The 21561-nt window shown below is 38.3% G+C and overlaps 6 protein-coding genes across 6 annotated transcripts; 3 read left to right on the top strand and 3 right to left on the bottom strand.

Annotated features, from left to right (window-relative positions):
* Nucleotides 1-211: 211 nt before the first annotated feature.
* Nucleotides 212-2265, top strand: PKNH_1110000 (conserved Plasmodium protein, unknown function; the record flags this gene model as incomplete). Its single annotated transcript, XM_002261240.1, has 10 exons — nucleotides 212-373; nucleotides 530-593; nucleotides 715-780; nucleotides 912-953; nucleotides 1066-1104; nucleotides 1293-1337; nucleotides 1469-1553; nucleotides 1680-1785; nucleotides 2013-2130; nucleotides 2243-2265. The coding sequence occupies 10 exons, from the start codon at nucleotides 212-214 to the stop codon at nucleotides 2263-2265; spliced, it is 750 nt and encodes a 249-aa protein (XP_002261276.1).
* Nucleotides 2266-2602: 337 nt separating this feature from the next.
* Nucleotides 2603-3183, bottom strand: PKNH_1109900 (actin-depolymerizing factor 2, putative; the record flags this gene model as incomplete). The annotated part of the gene is made up of 2 exons (XM_002261239.1): nucleotides 2603-2817; nucleotides 2967-3183. 2 exons carry the CDS (start codon nucleotides 3181-3183, stop codon nucleotides 2603-2605), a joined length of 432 nt encoding a protein of 143 aa, XP_002261275.1.
* Nucleotides 3184-4015: 832 nt separating this feature from the next.
* On the bottom strand, nucleotides 4016-6835 carry PKNH_1109800 (PH domain-containing protein, putative; the record flags this gene model as incomplete). The annotated part of the gene is made up of 12 exons (XM_039114124.1): nucleotides 4016-4104; nucleotides 4326-4374; nucleotides 4505-4551; nucleotides 4768-4895; nucleotides 5046-5107; nucleotides 5237-5357; nucleotides 5459-5634; nucleotides 5736-5830; nucleotides 6006-6054; nucleotides 6307-6471; nucleotides 6597-6656; nucleotides 6776-6835. 12 exons carry the CDS (start codon nucleotides 6833-6835, stop codon nucleotides 4016-4018), a joined length of 1101 nt encoding a protein of 366 aa, XP_038969744.1.
* An 815-nt stretch (nucleotides 6836-7650) lies between these two features.
* Nucleotides 7651-8067, bottom strand: PKNH_1109700 (Fe-S assembly protein IscX, putative; the record flags this gene model as incomplete). Its single annotated transcript, XM_002261237.2, has 1 exon — nucleotides 7651-8067. One exon carries the CDS (start codon nucleotides 8065-8067, stop codon nucleotides 7651-7653), a length of 417 nt encoding a protein of 138 aa, XP_002261273.2.
* A 1605-nt stretch (nucleotides 8068-9672) lies between these two features.
* PKNH_1109600 (cytochrome c oxidase subunit 2A, putative) lies at nucleotides 9673-10840 on the top strand (the record flags this gene model as incomplete). Its single annotated transcript, XM_002261236.1, has 2 exons — nucleotides 9673-10289; nucleotides 10789-10840. 2 exons carry the CDS (start codon nucleotides 9673-9675, stop codon nucleotides 10838-10840), a joined length of 669 nt encoding a protein of 222 aa, XP_002261272.1.
* Nucleotides 10841-12657: 1817 nt separating this feature from the next.
* PKNH_1109500 (uncharacterized protein) lies at nucleotides 12658-20821 on the top strand (the record flags this gene model as incomplete). The annotated part of the gene is made up of 2 exons (XM_002261235.2): nucleotides 12658-12673; nucleotides 13017-20821. 2 exons carry the CDS (start codon nucleotides 12658-12660, stop codon nucleotides 20819-20821), a joined length of 7821 nt encoding a protein of 2606 aa, XP_002261271.2.
* Nucleotides 20822-21561: the final 740 nt, after the last annotated feature.

Raw genomic sequence — 21561 nt, 5'->3', positions numbered from 1 at the left:
CCCCTTCTTCGCATTGTCTAATTTCATATCATCGGATCCTTTCTGTTGCGCGCTCTTGTTAAAAGGTTGTTTCTACAAAGGAGTTTTTCAATTGTTAAGGAGAATCAAAACCTTGCCTTATTGTGCCTATTTCCAATTTTGTTTTCCTATTTTTTTTTTTTTTTTCCTTTTTCAATTGCTTTCCTCCACTGTCCAATTTGTGAAGTACACGATGATGCTAAATTATTTGTTCTATAACTCCACCCCCAAGTATGAAAACAAAATTGAAAAGAAAAAAAAAGATGATATGAGTTCTCTGCAAAGTTGTATTGAAAATGCCTCGATTACGCTCATCCTAGTTGGGTCTATCTTGGTGGTCATAAGTCTTTTGATGGTAAGGCTGGCATAAAATGGGTGGGTTTCCATGAAATTGTCTTCCTCCCTATGAACCGCCACCGAAAAGGGTCTCTGTCCAAGTGGCATTTCCCCCCGATATGTTCAAATGCCCCATTTGGAGAACCCCCTTCACCCCTTACATCCCTTTCCGCAGAGCACATTCTTCGCCGATAATTTAAGAAGTTCAAGTGTGTACAAATTATTTTGCCTTACATCTGGTTCGTTTCTTTTCCATGTAGTTTGAAAAAGTGCGGGGATTCAACAATTTATCCATGTCAACACGCACACAATTTTGGCTTTTCCACACGTTCTTACCATTTCCGCCCTAACGCATCGCAGGACTTTGGCTAGTTATTATAATAGCGCAAGTATTAACCTTTTTATTTTCCTCAACCATTTTTCAAAGTAATTTGATTCTGCGCAGGGTGTGAAGGGATGATGCGTGTCTATGCAGTGGCAACATGGAAGGGAGTTTCATTATCATTATTGGTTATTTATTTATTATTTTTTTTTTTTTTTTTTTTTTTTTTTTATAGACTCCACGCATTTGTTCTTAAATGACCAAAAAGGGAATGCAGGTTAACCAATTTGTGCATTTCATCTTCTTTCAGATTTACCATCGCATGGTAGAAGGTACAAGTTTGCGTTTGTGTGTTTTTTTTTTTTTTTTTTTTTTTTTTTTTTTTTTAGCACATAAGTGGAATCCACTCAGCACTGGGCTATTTTTAAGTAACATAAAGGGATGCCAGTACAACGTTTACGCTCCAGTCTGTCATACTGGGCTAATTTACGTGGGAATCCCGCGTCTGGGTCTACGGTCACACATGTACACCATACACATGTATATTTATTTTACCATTTCATCGTTTGTATGTTATCCTCGTCAAATGGAACTTCTGCCCGTTTCCTACTTGAAGCCAACGTCATAACCTTCAGTTGTGTGTCCGTCTTATCCTTTTGCGGTTAAGCTTTGCAAACAAATGAGCGTATGCTTGCGAGAGAAAGGAAGATACATGTGCCAACCTATCTGTGCACTTGCATTGGAACCAAAGCATGTACATTCATAATATGAATCTGCTTCTTACATGTGTAGGAATATTCTCTTACGTCGTCAGCACGTTTAGTGGGACTAATGGGCGTCTGTTGGCCTCCACCATTTTCAGCTTTTCCCTGAATTTGTACGTGAGGGGGGGGAGGAACATCAGCTGTCAAATCTGTTCAACCCGTCGCTCCTAACAATTTCGTACATCTCCCATTTTTCACTTGTTCCATTTTTTTTTTTTTTTTTTTTTTTTTTTTTGCAGAGTATTCATGGCCCTCCAGTTCATATACATACTGATCCGAATCCATAAAATTAAGGGCATAAAGTTTAGCAAATATCTGCCTTTTTTTTTGCCGGGATTTTCTTGCGTAATGAAGAGAAGAAAATGAGGGAGAGTCGCCATGAATGGATGCATGTTGGCTTCTCTACTTATTGAAATGCCCCTTTTTATGGGCACGGATTTAGAGTTACGTATAGTTCCGTTCTTATCTGGATAGACACCCGGAAAAAAAAGGCCCCCTGCGCTGTAGTCTTTACTACTAATTTCTGCACCGCTGTACCCTTGCACGACTACACCTCCTCCCCATCTTTACAGATGCTAGAATCCATCGCAATGAATGTGAAGCATAAAATGGAACAGAGTCTACTGGATAAAAAGTCTAAAAGAGGAATGCACAAAAAAAAACTTGAGGACCACGTCCTACACCACGATGGTAACTTCGCTTGGGGCAACTGTGCAAGTAATGCGCATTTTCTCTAGAAAAAAAAAAAAAAATGCAGCGCGCTGTTTTTATTTTATTTTTTTTTTTTTTTCACCTTTCGTAGAAAATATATTTTTGATTAACTAAAATGGGAAGGAAACAAGCAGCCCCACATAGGATCCAACGTGTGTAGATATAATCTCCCACATGTTCTCCTTCACGAGGACCCGTTTCGTGATAACTTATAAGGAACCGTGTGCATAGTGGATGATGCGCCAGTACTCACGAGCACGCTTAATATAATGGTGATCACCACCATCGTTATTACAATTTTCCTTGTGGATAATTGAACACTTTTTTTTTTTTTTTTTTTTTTTTTTTTAAATGACAAATCAACCTTTCACAATGCTATGTGGGATTCCCTCACTGTCGCACCACTGATCATTTTGTATTTAAATATGTAGTTATACGTCAATGAGTCCATTCAGTTGTTTAAGATAATAGCTCGCAACTCCTCCTCGAATTCTTCAATGTCACATGTTATCTCTAGACTTTTGAAAATGCCATTAATTTTTTGAACAAGTGATTCTTTGGATGAGGCGTAGAGCATTTTCTCCTTCGCCTTGGCCGAATCGGGGGACCAAAAAATGAAGTAAATTCTGTTCCTCAATACGCCCTCAGGGGTGTAGATAGGCATATCTGTAAGGGTGGAAAAAAGGGGGAAATAAAAAAGGTGTAACAGTGATGGTAACCTTATCACGTAGTTGCCCTAATTAGCAATGCACAGTAAGGCGCGCGGGTGGATTTGCAAATGGGGAGCATCCATGTATTCACTTCTGCATACTCACCCGCGATAATGTATCTACATTCCGTCGATTTCAAGTTGTTTCTGATGTCCATTATAATATCCTCGAAGGATGTCAAGTCTGAATCCTGCTGCAATACATCTACAATGATTTCCTCATAATTTTCAATTCTAAAAAATATGTACTTGTGCAGGTGCTTCACTTTCAACTTGTTAAATTCGTAGATGCATTCGTCTGAAACCCTGACCCCCGAGACCATCTTTCCTCTTCTTCAGTTGTTCGTTCCTTTCCGTTATTCTCTATTTTACGATTTTACCACTTCCCTGCTGTATTCTTTTCGTCTGCAGGTGCAATATGTCTTTGGGACCGCTTCGGTATTCCTGCCCAGATTTATCATGTGACTGAGTTATTTGAATCTTCCTTCTATGTGGCTGACGCAACAATGTGTGGTAACCAAGTGTGTGATGTGGAGTGGGAGTTTTATGTAGATAGGTAACATTGCTATTTTTGCACTTTTCCTTTTCTCTCTTGAAAAGGTGAAAAAGGAATTGGGAGAGGCTAGACAGGAATGTAGACAGTTTTTTTTTTTTTTCCCCACATAAAGGTAATAAACTATAATTTGCGCTTAACTAACTCGGTAAGTGTTTTTTTTTTTTTTTTTTTTTTTTTTTTTCCTTTTTGGAAAGTTTATGTGGTACTCCTGTGTTACAATAACTCTAGCACATCCTTTTTTTAATGGTGAAGCATATACATATATATATGCATTTTTTTTTTTTTTTTCTCCCTTGCCCAATGCTGCTACACTGTGTAGCAGAAAATCATGCTTTTACGAAAAAGACGTTATTGCACACACGCGCGGATTAAAAAGTGGGATACGTGAAGGAAAATTAAAAAAAAAAAAAAAAAAAAAAGAAGAAGAAATGATAAACCTATATTTGTGGACACATACTTGGTACGTGCCTACGCAAATACCCACCTTAAGCGACATAGAGATGCACGAAATAGTGGTATGCCAGAAATGGGAAAAAGTGGAAGATTGAGTGAGTCCCCCTCCGGAAAGGCCAATTATTGGGATGTTCTCGTCAAAATATTTACAGGGTGAAGTCTATGCATAGCTCATTATTTAGCTGACAACCTTCCTGCAACTTCATTTTCTCTTCGAACTTTTCGGAAAAATTGCCTACACGGGGGAGGGTTCATTTTTCCTCGCTGATATATGGTGTTTTCCTTTAAAAGAGGGCTTCCCTTTTTTATTTACAAATTTTTTAAGGGGAGTAATGAATTCCCTCCATTAGAACTGTGTACATATTTCCATACTGTTCATTAATTGAGGTACTACATCACGTAATCAATATAAGATGTGTGAATACGCATGGTGCATCACATGTACTGGTAACTTACTCGGCCAGATATAAGAGCATGTCGTGTTTGTAGGAATGACACCCATTATCTGTGTGGTCGCCAGGGAAGGAGAAGCATGATAACTTCATGTGCACACAAACATGAATGAAAATAAATGCCCAAATTAAGTTGTCCATGCGAGGCTGGAGACAGTGTGCCTTTTTTTTTTAAATGTTCACCTTCCAGCATTCTCCTATTAATTCGGAGCAGAAATAGCCTGCATCATCTGCGACGGTGGGGATATGGTAGAAAAATGGAAAGAAGAAATGTATAAGCATAAAAATAAACATAGGCAAAAGGATAAACCCATCGGAATGTACAAAATGATCCGTACGAATGGTTAGACCGATTCGTACATATATATACATATATATACGTATATATATGTATATATGTATACATATGTTTGGACTGCGCCGCTACATGCACAAATAGGACGCACCACTTTTGGAGGCCAGAAAATTAATAATCTTCAGGTTATATTTTTTTCCTATGGTGTTTTTTAGAAAATCCAGCAACTTTTTAAGATTTTGTTCAGAGTTGTCCCAGGTTAGGCGTCTTAGAGCAATTCTACAAAAAAAAAAAAAAATTCGGAAGTAAATACATGTGCGTGTGTGTACATGCACGCAAAGGTAGAGGTACATGTAGGCGTGTTATATTTGACCGTTTTTGAAATAACTCCTTTGCGCAAATTCATTGATAAGAGTGAAATAAACAAACCTGGTGTAGGCCTCGTTCCATCGGTTCTTTCTAAAAAGCTCCCACGGCGTTAGGATGATTCCCTATGGAGCACGCACAGATTTAGCAAAGGTGTGAATGCAGCATGTTGTGCCTAAATCGTGGTTTTATTGGGGTATCCTATCACATTGGTGTAGTGACCCACGTAGATCTACACATGAGAGCGTTGTTACCATGTTGGATAAGGCCTCCAGGAGAAAAATGCCGTTTTTGTCATTCCTGAGTATCATACCGATGTGATCATATTCGCCCCTCGTTATAATCCTCTGGAGCTTCGCGGAAACCACTTTTGACCTGTTCGTTGGAAGAAAAACGGAAGTAATAAAGGAAGAATGTGATGCACGCTGAGTCTGCGAATTAATTAAAATTTTTCCTCTTTCCTCCCAGGTAATCACCTGAATAAGACTATGTCGCCAGTGTCTGCAATGGACTCGAATACATCAACCGATATTCTGTCGATTTTCCAAAAATTACTTTCCGAAAAAATAAAATTCGGTTGACTTGTAATTTTATTATTCTTCATGGAGCTGTTTAGTAAGTTATACCACTCGTATATTTCCGCGTCATCACCCTGAGGGGAAAATAACGTTGGAAACGTTGCATATGGAAAAAGAAATGTATATGCATGTACATTTCCGCAGAGTGGGGTTCCTTCTTTTGTACCAAACCTACCCTTAAATAAAATCTGAGTCCTGTATTCCTGGGGGTTAGAATTAGGAGGGACTCATTTTTGCTGCCGTTTTTGTACATCCTCGATTCGATGCAGTCTGTGAGCGCAAAAAAAAAAAAAAAAAAAAAAAGAAAAGAGGTGTGAAATTAGTTAGATGGTCCTGTAGACGTACATACATGCATGAGTGTTGTTATGACACATTGAAAGTGTGACATTGTCTTTTCAGGAGGCTCCTCCCCCCGCCCCCCCATGGACTCTTTCTCTAGCGTTACACAGAAAGCAGTCTTCGCCACTTCGTTTCCTTTTTATCCCGTGTTCGTACTGTAAAGTTGAGGAGAAAAAAAAAATAAACAGGGATATGATTAAAGCAATATGTACGGGATGTTCTCGTCATTTGTGATGAATCGATGCAACTATATATAGGTCCATTTTGTGAGTAACTTTTCGACTATTTCCTCTGTATGCATTATTTCCTTTATCCATTTCTTGTCATTTACGCCCTTATTTAAGTTACAAATGAGAGATATGTACATATGTTTCGTAGAGCGCAAGGAAGGAATACTTTTCGTTTACGTTAATGTCCATGTGGATGAGTTCTAGATCGAGGACGCCTGATGGCCTCATGCTTTCTTTGCTTTTGAAGTAATATAACTTTTTGTTTTTCAGAAGGAACCATCTTTTCGAATATCCGCACCAGGAATTTGAACATTTTTTTTCTAGGTATCCCTCTTTGTGGTACTGCGGATGGGGGAGGTATATAGTGGACGGCAGATGTGGGTGATCATAAGGTGATGTTAAGTTATGAGCAACGTACGCAAGTAGGTACGCCCATCGGTATGTTCGTGTGTGCCCGTTTGCATTACCGGCGAGAAATTGTGGCAAGTCGAGCAGAAGACAAAGTCGTCGGAAAAGTCAAGATATTCCTGTACGCGGAGGCAAATTTTTAATTTTATATAAAATTCAGGAAAAGTAATAAAAGAGGGGAAAGAAAATGAAGAAAAAACTTCCATGAATAATTAAGGAACATGAACAACTGAATCACCTGCTTATTTTCATCATTTTGCATGACATGGTTGCATCCACCTTTCGTCGTTGTTTCCATGAATTCCTCAATGTTCCAACTGGTTGGAAAAATTCCGGCGGAGGCAGGGGAGTAATATTCATGAGAAATCAGACAGTTTGCGAATTCCTAATTCGCAATTTGTTATTCCCAAAATGATAGCGTGAAAGGATGAAACCCTCGTTTGCATTTCTCTGTTTTTACAAAAAGACAGAAAAATAGGATGAACAAAATAAATAAAATAAATAAATAGAAAAGACGTTATTCTTCGCGTCCGCTTAAAGAGCCACGTATTGATTCACTCAAAAATGTTGATACAATTTTTCCATTTTTAAAAATGTGGGCATTTTACACAGAGTCAATTTTGAAAAGCTATACAACTGGAGTAAATTCCAAGTTGTGCACGATCATGGTTTATCAAATTGTTGCCTATCAATTAACGGAAATTTTTTTTTTGAGGGAAAAAAAAATTTTTCGCCGTTAGAAAAAATGAAGTGCAGAAAAGTGTGCTTGGGGGGGGGGAAAATAAAATTGCACCTGTTCCATAACATGTTGCACGTTGTAAAGTTAGCGAAGATACGTATGCATATATATGTACTTGTAACATCGCGGAGTGGTGAGTACCCTGTGTTGGTAACTTGCCCCCCTCCCCCATGTGTGTGCACACGCTTTTGCGTGAATTTATGCGCACTGCAAGTTAACTGAAAAATGTTGCTAAATGTTATTAAATGCTTTTAATTGTCGTTAAATGTCGTTTTAAAAAGGGGAGACACGATAAGACGAAAAGATGACGAACAAAAAAAAAAAAAAAAAAAAAAAAAAAAAAAAAAAAAAAAAAAATTTCAAAAGGTGGGTTTTTAACTATCCTCCTCATTATATTTTTCCAGCCAATTCATTTGAATATTTTCCAGAGCGCCTTCATTACACCTGCCGCTTAACTTCTTTTTGTTTTTCTTCACAACGGTGTCCATTACCATGTTTTCTAACTCCTCAAATCGCAACGTTAATGGGTCTACATTTTTGTATTCCTCCAAAAGTAAGTCTGCTATGTCATCTGCATCCTCCCAATCTAGCGTTACATCATTCTTCTCATAAGTAAAGTGCCTCTTGCAAAAAATTTTTAACGAGTTATAGGAAAACGTACCTGGACTGACATTGCCGTGAGTCAGGGATGGACTTGTACACCAGCACGGCTTTACAAGACAGTTGTATTTTCTTATGGCCAGACAAGAAAGTTTTTTCATAGTGCCCGCTACCATTTTTGCCTTGGACATGGGTAAGCACGTACAAAAACGTTCGGTTTGTTTGAAGAAGGCGATTTTGTAAAGGTGGCTATACCACAGGGGAAGAACAACCCAACTGTCGTAAAAGCAGTGTAAACTATGAGATAACGGGATACGAAAAATTATTCCGAGGTAGTATTGCTACGTGATGTCACTGACGATGGAAACATTATTCAGTGCGCATGTGTGCATTTTTTTTTTTTTTTTCTTTGCCCTTACAAGGCGTTTTTCGAGTTCATCCAGTTCGCAAGTTCCTCTGCCTTTTCCTTTTAATTTTAAATTTCGTTCGAAGTTTGGACAGTTTGTCGCACTAATTACATTTGGGCAGATAGGGCCATCCTTTGGATGACAAAGTGAATGGCGACTTGGAGGTTGCCTCTCACGGTCAGTCACACATTTACGCCACGTGGACGAGCAGCCCACATCCCCCCCTTATTGGATCCGCACACAATGAATGTATTTCTCTTCACTTTTCGTAAAATTTGCAAAGCTACATAGAGGAGGAAGGTTGGAAAGGGAGTAACGACAACGTGTTCTATTTTGCCCTCCGTTTTGGCCCTCAATTTTGTAACATTCCGGGTGAGTTTCCCTCCAAATTAAGATTAATTCTTCGGACGGAAAAGGCAAGCACAAGGGGGGGGGATAGGAATACTCTGTGCGATTGTTCAGAGGGAGGAAAACGCAGTGGAATATTGGCCGTAGTGTTTGCCAATACTTCGTATGTTCGTGCGCGCATGGAAGTGTATACACGTATTACGTGTGTATGCATTATAATACCGCTCTACATTTACGTTGCCTCGAAATGTTAATGCTACTTGGAACTCCTAAATTAATTACTCCTTTGTAAAATACGCTTTGCCGTTTCGTCTCCGCAATGATCAAAATGAGGGGAAAAATAGCCTAGTCGTTGTGTGGCTGCGCCATTAAAATGACGCTTCCTCTCACGTTTGCGTTTGAAATGAAACGCACTCATATGAGAAGGCACCCCGAATATTACAAAACTTTTTTTTTTTTTTTTTTTTCTTTTATTCTTTTCCTGATCACATAACGTACAAAGGAGAAAGCGCAAAAACATGTACCGAAAAAAATTTGGGAAAAGGTGTAAGGAAAAAAAAAATATATATATATAATAATTGCAAGTGTATGTATCAAAAATTTTGAAAAGTAAGATTCATTTTAAAAAAGTAGCATTTCGTTATGCGATGCGTAACATAGGAATATAAAACGAATAAGTTAAGAAAATTGGTGAACAGAGATTAGCAAATAATTAGCTAGATGGGTAAGCGAACAATTTTCACTTCACTGTATATGTGAACAAATGTTTTTGCGCAAATTTGCGTACATTTTCAGTAACACAGGGGGTAACCTTCAAATCGTGTGAAAGAGTATCTCGCTTTTGTGATCGCATAAAGATGTTTTTCTTTTTTACGTTTTTTTAATTGGACCACTCCGCATAGCGCTTAAGAAGGAATTAAAAACACTGGGAGGGCCATTTTTTTTTTTTTTTTTGTGTAAAAATATTATTCCTACGTTGTAATTTTGTATAAGCAGCCAACCACCTACAAGCATTTAGCGTTTTCTCCTCCTTTTTTTAAAATGTTCAAGTTAAATTACAAGTTATGTAACGGCTTAAGAAATGTATACCACTTCACAGGTACACAGAAACATAGTCTTATAAGACCTCAGTTCGTGGGATTCATTCCGTTCAAAAGTAAAGAATTCGCGACGGGAAAAAAGAATGCATCCAGTAGCAAAGCGAACGAGGCTAAGGGCCATGGACACGGCCATGAAGAGCACACCAAGGGATTGTACCATCATGTGGAGCACCATCATGGAAATCCTCGAGACCATCTAGATGAAGATGGTGTAAGGAAACCAGAATATGATTTTGACAGCTTTCACTGGGACGATTATTGGTTACACACACCAAAACAAAACATAGTAATTGTGAATGGGCAAAAAATGATTAAGGGAGAAGAAACCAAGCCGATGGAATATTTATTTAATGTAAGCCAAAAGAATATTCCTTTTTGGTCTAGAACAAGATTAAATGTGTGGGGAAACTACAATATGGTTTTAAAAGTTGAATTTCTGTTTTTCTGGATCCCAACGCTTATCATTTTTAGCATCGCAATTCCGTGTTTTACCATGTTGTACATGTTAGATGAGATAGTCCACACAACCATGACTGTGAAGGTTATAGGGCGCCAGTGGTAAGAACAAAGAGCACATGAAACACGAAATGTGTAAAAAGGGGGAGTGTCTTACTTGAGCAAGCACTGTAGCGTGTGACATTTTGTACTAAGACCATGCGTTGCTATTATTGCACATGCGATTTATTCACGCGGATAAGGTGCCCACTGATGAATCACATTGTGTTGTTTCGTTCTGTTTCATTTTGTTCCGTTTTCTTCTGTTCTTTTTACTTTGCCTATGTGCTCATGTCCACCGTTTATTTCCCTTCTTGATACGAGCGGTGTTCATTTCGAGCGATGTGTTCCACTGCCACTAGACACCGGTGCACACACATATGCGTATACTAAAGGAAGCATGTCGCATTTGTTTTTATCATTGTGTGTGTGGGCATATGTGAGTACGCGTAAACATATGTGAGCACCCACAGATGCACACGTGTACGCCCATGCACATTTATTCTCTCAAACGTTCAATTTTACAACATTTTCTTTCATTTTTTTTTTTTTTTTTTTTAAGGTATTGGATTTATGAAGTGGAATCCCCCCCAGAACTCGACGATGATGAATAAGGCAACACCATTTTTTTACTTTTTCTTTTTTTTTTTTTTTCTTTTATAAATTGAAAAATAGTTGGCATTACGCGTACAGAAATGGATTAAGTGTAAAAGTTTACATTTTACTTTCCACTGAACTACTTTAAATGATTTAAAATTTTGACAATGGTTCTATTTTGCCCACGCGGTAAATTCCATGTTTTTTGCATTTTATGTTTGCCAATTTATACGTTACCTTATGGTGTAGTACGCACGTTCTTTATATGTTAAATGTACACTACATTCTACCCCATTACGTTGTGTTCATTTTTTTTTTTTTTTTTTGTCTGAACAGCCATTTTTCGTTACAGCACCATTTCCAGTTGCACAACAGTACAGTAGAATTTCCCCCAGAGGAAATTCATTTTTTACAAAAAAGAATGGAAACAAAATATGCAAAAAAGTTAATTCTTTAATTGTTAGACGTTTCTACCAATTTTACTTTCACATTGGGGCGTTTGAACACTTGGACGTTTTCACTTTTTGAAAATTTTGTTCCGCGGAAAACAAATTACCTCGTCCATTCCTGGCGCTAAATGTAGCAATAAACTGAATCGTTAACGTAAAAAATGAAATCGTGGCAGGGATTTTTTTTTTTTTTTTTTTTTTTTATTGTCTTATGTGTGTAAAAATGTGTTTTGGCTGGAATAATTCTGAAAAAAAAAAAAAAAAAAAATTGAAAGATGTTTCTTTCAAAAATTGCATGTACATATTCAGGTAAAATTAGATAACAAATATGAACAAGTAAATATGAGCGCACTAATTACAGCCATTTTTATGAGGATAATTTGTAAATAAAAAAAAAAAAAAAAAAAAAAAAAAAAAGACCTTTTGTTCATACGTCATTGGAATGTAAATGCACACCAAAAAATAAAAAAAATAATAAAAATAAATAAACAAAACATTTTAGCAATTACTTTAATATGACATTTTTTTTTTTTTTTTTTTGTTTTGCATTTCTTTATGAATTGTTCTTCCCATCTTTGTTTGTTTATCCTATTCGTTTGTTTAAACTGTTCGTTTGTTTAACCTGTTCGTCTGCTTAACCTGTTCGTTTGTTTAACCTGTTCGTCTGCTTAACCTGTTCGTTTGTTTAACCTGTTCGTTTGCTTAAACTATTCATTTGTTCTGCTTTTTTCGTGTTTTTTCCTTTTTTTGTTTTCGCCCTGATGCATATGCATGTATTTATTCTTTCTTTTTCGTACGGCGTTTTTCTGGTTTGCCGGCAAACCATACCGTTTTAACTGGTGTTATATTTCCGTCTTACATTTACATAGGTGTGTACACGCACGTACACATATGTTCTTGTTTCTATACAGGCGTGTATGTGCGCAAATACGTAGATACACTAAGCAAGGTATAAAAGGCTAACTTGCTAGTGACCCCATTTATGCAAAAGTTTTACCCACGAATTGGTGTTTTTCTCGTTTTTCCCCTTCTATGTACTTTCAGTCATGTTAACACATAAGGATTAATCTGTTGCATGGGCAATTGTACTTTTAGTTCCAACTATTTGCTCTTGTTTTAAGAATGGTTCTTATTAATTGGAACTACTTCTCTTTCCGTTGAATTTTAAACGCAAAACTGTAATAGATATAAGCACTTTCTTCGTCACAATTTAATGATCCTTTTGAGAGCACATATCCAAGACAAACCTGAGCTTCCTAAATATATGCACATTCATCGTAGAATTATTTAAACACACGTACACATTCGCACATTCGATTGTGTCCAGCCCCCAGTATAGATACGTACAAACAAACAATTTCTATTAACACGTTATATTATCGGAAATGGCGAGAACACAAGGTAAGAGGAAAAAAAGCCAAAGTTGTGTGTTTTTTAAAGAAACCTACACTTGGGTATGCACCCCCGCCCCCCTGATGAGAAGAAAACCCTTCTGTACATTCTGGTGAAATGTGTGTGTTCCATTGTTGTTCTTCTTCCTACCGTATTTTATAATACTCCCCTTTGTGAAAAAAATATTCTGTACCATTTTCGTGTAACAAATAGGATTGTGAAATGATATACACAAGTTGAATTAGGCTAAGGGGGGGGGGGGAGTTTCCCCTTCGATTACCTCACACATGTGAGAATGTTATACAGTTACATACCCTCTGATTGTACATGTTAATTTTTTTCCTTTTTTTAGTGAGAAGGGGGAGTGACCCCGGGGTGAGTACCGCTGTGACTTCCATAATGCAGCATCAAAACTTTAAACGTATGTTAATGTTTGGTTTAAGATCGCTATCCGATTTTTGTAACCCTACCTCAAAAACGTACAAAGAAAATGCATTTGATGCGTTGGATAGAGGTGCCGTGGAGTCCATAAAGAACGCAGTAATTAATTACAAGGATGATGATGATATTCTTTTTTGCTCAAGTAGAGTGCTGTGTGCCATGTCGGATTATTGCTCCTCAGAAAAAGACACGGATGCATTACAAAAGTTAATTACAGATGGTGGTGTGAACGCCGTAGTGGAAATTATCAAAACCGTACCCTCAGATCAGGATACATTAAAAAATTGTATGTTGTTTATTCAGAACATGAATGATTCAAATGTTCAAATAGAGGGAGGAGATCTCGGTGTTGCTTTACTAAATGTGTTTACGTCAAACGCATATAATGTGAAATTGGGAAATATAATCGTGTCAGCACTGTCCGTTGCGGCTAAATCAGCTTCGGGTGCAAAGATTTTAAATACAGAGGGAGCACACCATAAATTAATAGACCATTGCCTATCATTACAGGCAGTAAATGATGATACGGCTGAAATTGTTGAGGGTGTATTTGACGCCATTAAAAATTTGTCCTCAAATGGCTATGTAGTTCCTACTATAATTGAGAAGTCCGTTGTAATATTAGACAAATTTAAGTCGTACCCAAGAATTGTTTCCAAAGGAAGTGATGCTATGAAATGTGCTGTCGGTCCAGAACAACTAACTAATTGTTTGAACATTTTAAAAACATCAAAGCAGGGATCAAAAGAACAGGACTCAGCGTTGGAGTTACTGAGTTCTCTTTCGTATATCTCTTCTATAACAGATAAGGTGGTAGAATCTGGAGGAATTCCTGTGCTTGTTGAATTAATTAATAGTGGATTACAACAGTATGAAAGTAATCCTGAGAAAATATCTAGATTAGTAGCTGGAGCGTCTAGAATGTTAGGAAGGATTTCAAATAATCCTCCTCATGCTGTTATAGTGTATGAGTATGGAGGCATTGCAACGCTTTGTACCGCGTTATCCTACTTTCCAAATGACGCCGATTGCGCAAGTGCTGTGTGTAATGCACTAATTCCATTCGTGTCTCGATCTAACTATGTGAAAGAAATAAATAACTACTCATTGTTCGCGTCCTTATTCCCAATATTGTACGCGTCTTTGGAGTCCATTGAGTTAGCCAAAGCGAGTATGTCGTGTATAGCGTCCGCTTCGATGATTAACGAATTTCACGAACAAATGGTAAACAATCAAGCTATAGAAATTTTGTCCACCTGTATCCAGTATCACTTGAACGAAACGAAGTACCTTTTAAATTGTTTTACGGCCTATTTCAGATTATCCGATTATATAACGACAGTGGAACCTATTCATCAGTATGGAGGGGTGACAGGAATTGCCAATGCATTATCAGCTGTCAGCAATGATAGTACCATATCGGAAATTGGGCTAAAATTGATAAACAAGATGTTGACAGCTTCGGACGCTTTGAGCTATTTGAGTAATCAACAGGTAGTCGATGCGGTGTTGACTGTTATGCTCGAAAATGAAACGAAGGAAGTGATCATTCAAGAGGGAACGAAAATTATGGAGAAGTTAGCGACGGAAAGTGATTGTCAAAGGCATATATCTAATTTGGAGTCGATTATAAATTTGGCTCAATCCAATCCGGAAGCTGCATACAAAACGTTGGCTGCAATTTCAGGATTGTCTCGAATACAATCTTTAAAAAGTATACTAGAATCCAAGGGAGCTGATAGTTCTATATATAACGGCATGAAGGTATGGATAGAATCCCCACGTTTTAATGAACAACCCAAGTTAATCAAAGCAGCGTTGAAGACGATCAAAATATTGAAGCTAGATGCGGAAAATACAATTCACGAGGTGATAGGGTCGATAGTTGATGTGATGTGTATTTCTCAAGTGAAGAGACTTGCAGAGATTGAAGAACCAGACGACAACATTTTGATTACGGCCTCGGAGTGTATAAACTATTTGACCGAAATTAATAAAATAAATAATAAGGAAATTGTAGAATCCAGTTTAGATAGCATATTCAAGCTGATGAAGAAGTATTCAGAGTCTCGCGTGACTCAGACAAATCTACTTGCAGCGATAAACAACATACTCCTCAGTAGCAATCTTATTGGGGCGGATGTCTTGGTTAACAAGGGTTATGTGAAGCAAATTGTTAACTATATCCATAAGGTACCCATGTACGTGGATGTACAGATAATTGGATTTAGCGTATTGGGAAATATATTAAAAATTAGCCCTGAATCGATCGACTCTATAAGGAAAGCGAACGCATTGGTTCCACTTCAGAACTCGCTGAGGACGCATGAGAAGAATGCTAAGCTGAAGACGACGTGTGCCCCTCTGTTGGCAATGTTAATGCCTTTAGACTCTCTAACCAAAGAAATTGAAGATCTTTTAAAACTGTGCAATGATGCCATGACAGAAAATGATCTCATCAAATTGCATGAATATTTGATTTCTCTTAACGAGTTGTTACTAAACGCAGAAGCGAGTAAGATATCTTCTCGTTGCAACGTAGGGGAACATCTTAACCATATGATTCAGTGGTTAAAGAATAATCCGACTATTTACAAATCGACGGTAAATAAGGATTACAGCATTGTGGGGCACAGCTTGTATGATGCGACGATATCAGAAATTGCACATGCGTGCACGAACATATCTCAGACAAGAATTGGATTAGTGCATTTGACGAAGAGCGATATGACTTCGGCACTGATGGAAGGATACAATCTTTTGGAGTTACCTGGAAATGATTACACGGAAGAGGCTGCTTCGAATACATTGGAGTCTTTAAGTTTGCTCCTGAAGCATGACATTACCAATGCGGATATAGGATTTAACAAAGGCTTGGTTAAGAAGCTATGTACAGGAATTAACTACTTTTCCGAATCGGACCCTGTCATTAAGAACACGTTTGCATGTTTAGCTTGCATGTGTACGAGCGAAAAGCGTGTGAATCAGTTGATTAAGCACCCGGAATATGACAAGCTCATAGCGTTGATTGTAGACCTGATAGGTAATTCGGAGAAGTATAAGAACTCGAGGGGAAATGCTATAAAGGCTTTGTACGAGCTTCTAAAAACGGAAGATGAGCAGATAATAACAAATATAGCTAGCATGACTCCAATTGTGGATAACCTGTTTAAGATTATGGGAGAGTACCAAGCAGATTTGCCCATCGTTCAGGACAGCGCGAAATGTTTGGCCATCATAGCAGACCATATAAATATTCAAGAGAAGATGAAGATAGATCAATATACTGCTATAAAGATATTGCTAGAAACATTGGACAAAAATAAAAATGACGAATTGACGGCTGAGGATATACTCACCGTTCTGATCAAGCTGTGCGATAGTAATGATAAGATGAAGCTGAGAGAATTGGGTGCGGTGGATGTCATTTCGGATGTTACCATGATACACAGTGAGAATGAAAATATTTCTAGGTTGGGAGGAGTTTTATTTTCCTACATGGGAGCTGATGAACAGGTAAAGAAATTAATGAAATTGATATTGAATGTTAAATCTAGTGACAAGGATGCGGTGCAGAAAATAGACAACCTGAGCAGTAAGTTAGAGATGTTTTTGAGGGCCCCCTTGGAAAACCCCTTAGACGCTTTGGAGTATACAGAGGCAACATTGCAACAGTTGAATGGATATTTGACTTCACAGTTGGATAATGCGTCTGTGCAAGCGAATATTGCATTGGTGACAAAGAGGTTAGTAGATCGTGTGAAGTATGATCATGAGGATCAACTGGGCGCATGGGCAGTTGCCTCTTCAGGGGTGTTAAATCAGTACACAGACATGATTGCGAACAAGGTTGGCTTAGCCAACAGTAAATTTGTATCTCCTGTGTATAGTGTTTTAGCAGGATGTGTGTTAAATCCGTACACGAAGCAACTTGTGTTGGATAAGTTAGGCCCCATACTGGACAACACGTATGAAATTCTGGACGAGTACAAAAATAAACCGTACGCTGTGCAAGGCATATTTGAACTGCTCGAACAGGTGGCTAAGGATGAAGAGGGTGCGAAGTTGTTGTATATGAGATGGAATGGTTCCATGGGAAATATAGTAGATCAAACGCTATCCATCATGAATTTAAACAGAACGAACGATTGTGTATTCGTGCCGGGTATAAAATTATTGGGTGCTATTGCAGAAACGTCTAGCGCTTCTGGGTATGTAAATGACATGGACAATGCACGTATTATAGAGTCCTGCGGGATGTTGTTAAATTTGGGTTCTAGCAAAGAGAGAACAGTGGAATTTATCAATTTTGTAGACACCATGGTTGTGTCCAGCTTGTTAGACGAGAAGGTAGCCTCGGAAACCTTTAAGAAAATTAGTACTCTAGTATCGGAGGAGAATTTGTCAAATTACACACAGCAAGATCGTGTAGAAATTATCAAAGCATATGCAAATTTGTTGAGGGATTCTGCATCTACTGGGTTATTTACGCACATCAGGCCGACGGATAAGACGGAAGCTTTGAACAATTTAGCTCGCCTAATGGAATATGAGCCATGTGAAGAAGTGAATGTAGCCATTTTAGAAGCACTGAGTGAGATAGCCACATGTGACTCTTCGACCTCGCTGAAGATAGTAACCTCTGCTTTACCATCCATTGTCCAGAGCAATCATGATAATTTGGTAAATGATAACGCCACAGCAGAGAGTTTTCTTCAAACGTTGGAAAAATTGGTCGTAAAGGAAGGGATAGGACGACAAATCGCAAACAATAATGAGATGTACAAACTGTTGGAAGAGTTGGAGATTAACCTAGAAGGGAAGAAAAAGGAATTAGGAGAAGAATATGTGGATAACATAAAAATGAGGATCAGCAATGTACGTACTGCCATAAATGATGATATGCCCAAGGAAAAAACGTGTAAAGATATATACGACTTGTTGACAGAGTTGAAATTGAAATCGATAGAGATTAACGTTCTGGTTGACGCGTCGTTGGAAGAGGATATGAATTATGTAATGGAGAGATTGAAGGTGTACAATAAAGACAATCTCTTACCGACGACGGAAGCTGGAACGGACAATTCATACGGTTACATGGCAATTGAAATATTTTGCGAGAATAGTGATAATGTGAAAGAGCTAGTGAAGAAAGGATTTCACACCAGTGCTTTCCACTCGTTGATCAAACAAGCAAATGAAAACGTGAAACATTATTCGTGTCGTGCTTTGTGTGCCCTTACGAAGAACCCAATAGGCCTGGAACATGTAATTAAGGAAATAAAGGATTATGCCAATGTGATTAGTAAATCAGTTGGTGATCTTTGTATGGAGAAAACGCTTGAGAAGGAAGATAAGGAAGACTTTCTCATCAATCGTGTTCTACTAATAGATAGGACAGCACATAATAGAAATGTGTACGACCGAACGAATGCAGTTAACCATTTGATAGAAATATGGAACCAGTACGATCATGGGGATTATTCTGTTTCGTTGCTTCGCCATGTATTCCGAGCTATGCGGAAAATTGTATCCGATGCGCATGTCGAAATGTTGTTAAAAGCAGATGTGTTGGTACGATTAACTGGGATTATTAACAATGTCGAAACGGACAAGATTATATATCCAGATGTTCTCTTCCTGATAGGAAGTTTATCCGTGGTGAAGGAGATAAAAACGCAGATTGGAGAGATCAAGGGAATAGATGCATGTGTGAATTTGTTGCTGAGATCGTTGAATGTGGAGAAAATGGAGCCGACCATTACCAACTGCTGTTTAGCGCTAGCCAACATGTGCATAGACCATAAAGGGAATTCGAAAATCTTCTGTGCGTTGAAGGGTCCCGAGTTGAATGTAAGAATATTGAGAGAATATCGATCCAATTTTGACGTAACGAATGGTGCATCTGTTTTGCTGTGCAATATTCTATTTCGAAATGAGGATATGAAGCGAACTTACGGAACGAATGGCGCTCCGGCTGAATTGGTTCAATGTTTAAGAAGCTATGATGGAAGTGACAACAAGAATGCAGTGAGGTGTATTGAAAGTTTGTTTAAGGCCATTTCGAATTTATCTCTATATACAGCAAACGTGCGATATTTCCTAGACGCACAGATCGAAATATCGTACGAATCCTGGTTGAACAAGCTGAATGAGTCTTTTCCAGATGCTGAGTTGGAAACAGGTTTGCGTACCTTATCTAATTTAGTTATGGAAAATGAGGAGAGAAACATGAAGAATTTTGGCGTAACGTTAATTCCCGTGTTAAACGTTTTGAAGCAGAATAGAGAGAACACAAAGGTCATATTTTTTCTGTTAGACATTTTGTGCTCCCTCTGTAGGCACAATGATAATGCCAAAATGTTTGCCGAAAATGATGGCATAGCTACAACCATAAATGTTATACAGCTATACGATTATGATATCAGTTTATTAACTTTGGCCATTCACCTGTTGAGCAATCAGTGCAAAATTGAATCTAGCTTACCTTTGTTGGTGAAGTCCGACACGTTTGGTATTTTAATTAGTTGTATTGAAGCCGAGACGGAGGAATTTGAGATCACCGAATTGGTAGTATCGTCGTTGAGATGTATAAGGCGTTTAATCCAGTCGGAGGAATTGGCGTATGAATTTTGCAACTCTGGTGGTGTTCCTTCCATAGCGAATTTGATATGCAATTCTGTGAAGAAATCCATCGTTATGCTGGAAGCGTTACGTGTGTTACTGTGCATTCTTTACTACACTCAAAATGTTGAAGGTGTTACGAATGAATATCCTGAAGAGGAAGAAGAATTGTATAATGCAAAGTTGGGTGGTTGGTATAACATTAGTATGGATAAGGAAATGATCGACACGATTATTCAATCCGTATTGACTTGCGCAAATGATAACAACCATCTGAAGCAGCTGAGATTGCAGAAGGTGTCTCTAGGACTCTTAGCCTATTTTGCATACCATAATTTGGGAATTATATCCATGACTGCATCTGGATTTGATACTTTAACAAGAGAAAATTTAAATAACTTTGGAGGGGATGGTGTAATCATGCAGTTGTTATCCATATGTATTGATAACATTGCTATGTATTCGGCTGAGGTGTACGACATGACTATATCTAGGGATATTATAAAATCGTTCAAGTCTTCCGTCTCGAAGATGAGTAACAAGAAGGAAGACAAGCCGATCATACAGAAAGTTGAGCTCACCTTGGAAGCAATGAATTCTGCAGAGGATCCTCTGGATGCATTCAAGAACACGATCCTAATATTCGATTTCAGTTTATCCGAATTTGATAAGGATCCATATGTCAATGGAGTACATGACCTGTCCTCAAACATAAAAGACGCATTACGTAAGGGAGGAGTGCACAAAATATATCACAACAGCGATGTAAGGAAGCCATTTAAGTGGAAGGCCAGTCAAGATCTTGCTACATTAGAATGGATCGTTGGAGATGACGCGGAGCACATATTTAAAATTTCTGTTGTACGTATTAAGAACATATCTAAGGGTTTAACGCATCCTTTGCTGAAGGGGGCTAACAAGAGGGAGCCAAGAAAAGTCAATGCGAAGGTAACGGTGTGTATCTATGGACCTCCCACGGAGGACTTCCCAGAAGGGCTAGAGTTGCCCATTAAGACGAAGACGCAGAAGGAGCGCGATGCCTTCGTGGACTTGCTCGTCCTGTGGCGTGACGCGGCCAGCTACAACTATTAGGCGCCTCCCCGGGGGGGCTCTGCCGCGTCGTATCTACTTGTCTATCTATTTGTCTATTTGTTTGTTCGTTCGTTCGTTCGTTCGTTCGTTCGTTCGTTGGTCTGTTCATTTGTTTGTTCTGTTTTTTGTTTATTTTTGACCCTCTACCCTGCACCGCTAGCTGGGGTGACGACATTGTGCATACCCCCCATAGGGGCAATCGCGCTTTGGATCGAGGAACAACAAATAAAAAAAAAAAAAAAAAAAAAAAAAAAACGACCTATAAAGCACCAGGCACGTTTGATGCTATTTCCTTTCGTATAAAGGGAAATAAGTGAGAACCTCTTTAAAGAAAAATAACAACACGGGGAATTTTCCGTGTGATATACTCTCCGTATCAAATCAGACATGCACGAAAATACGGACAATTTGAAGGGTTAAGATGTGATCCAATTCTTTCTCTCAATGATGGGGTGATCTGGCCCCTATTGCCACTTTTGCCCGTCTTGCTGAATATTATTTTAACAATTCGAATGAGACAGTTTTTGCAGCCAGGTGGAAGGGAGAGAAATAAGCTTGCGCTGTTAACCACATGAATCGCACCGATAAGCACACCGACATATACGCAGTAATGTACGCACGAGATGACTTACAATTCGCGCGTTGTTCCTTTATTCAAAATTGCCCTTACGGCATGTGCGCGCTGAATTTATGCAGATATAATCTGGCGATCCATTTGGGAATGGATAAAGGAAAAAAAA

The sequence above is a fragment of the Plasmodium knowlesi genome (assembly GCF_000006355.2).
Source record: "Plasmodium knowlesi strain H genome assembly, chromosome: 11".
In the NCBI taxonomy this organism is placed as follows: Eukaryota; Apicomplexa; class Aconoidasida; order Haemosporida; family Plasmodiidae; genus Plasmodium; species Plasmodium knowlesi.
The sequence above is the reverse complement of the archived record's forward strand: the minus strand, read 5'-3'. Positions and strand labels throughout refer to the sequence as shown.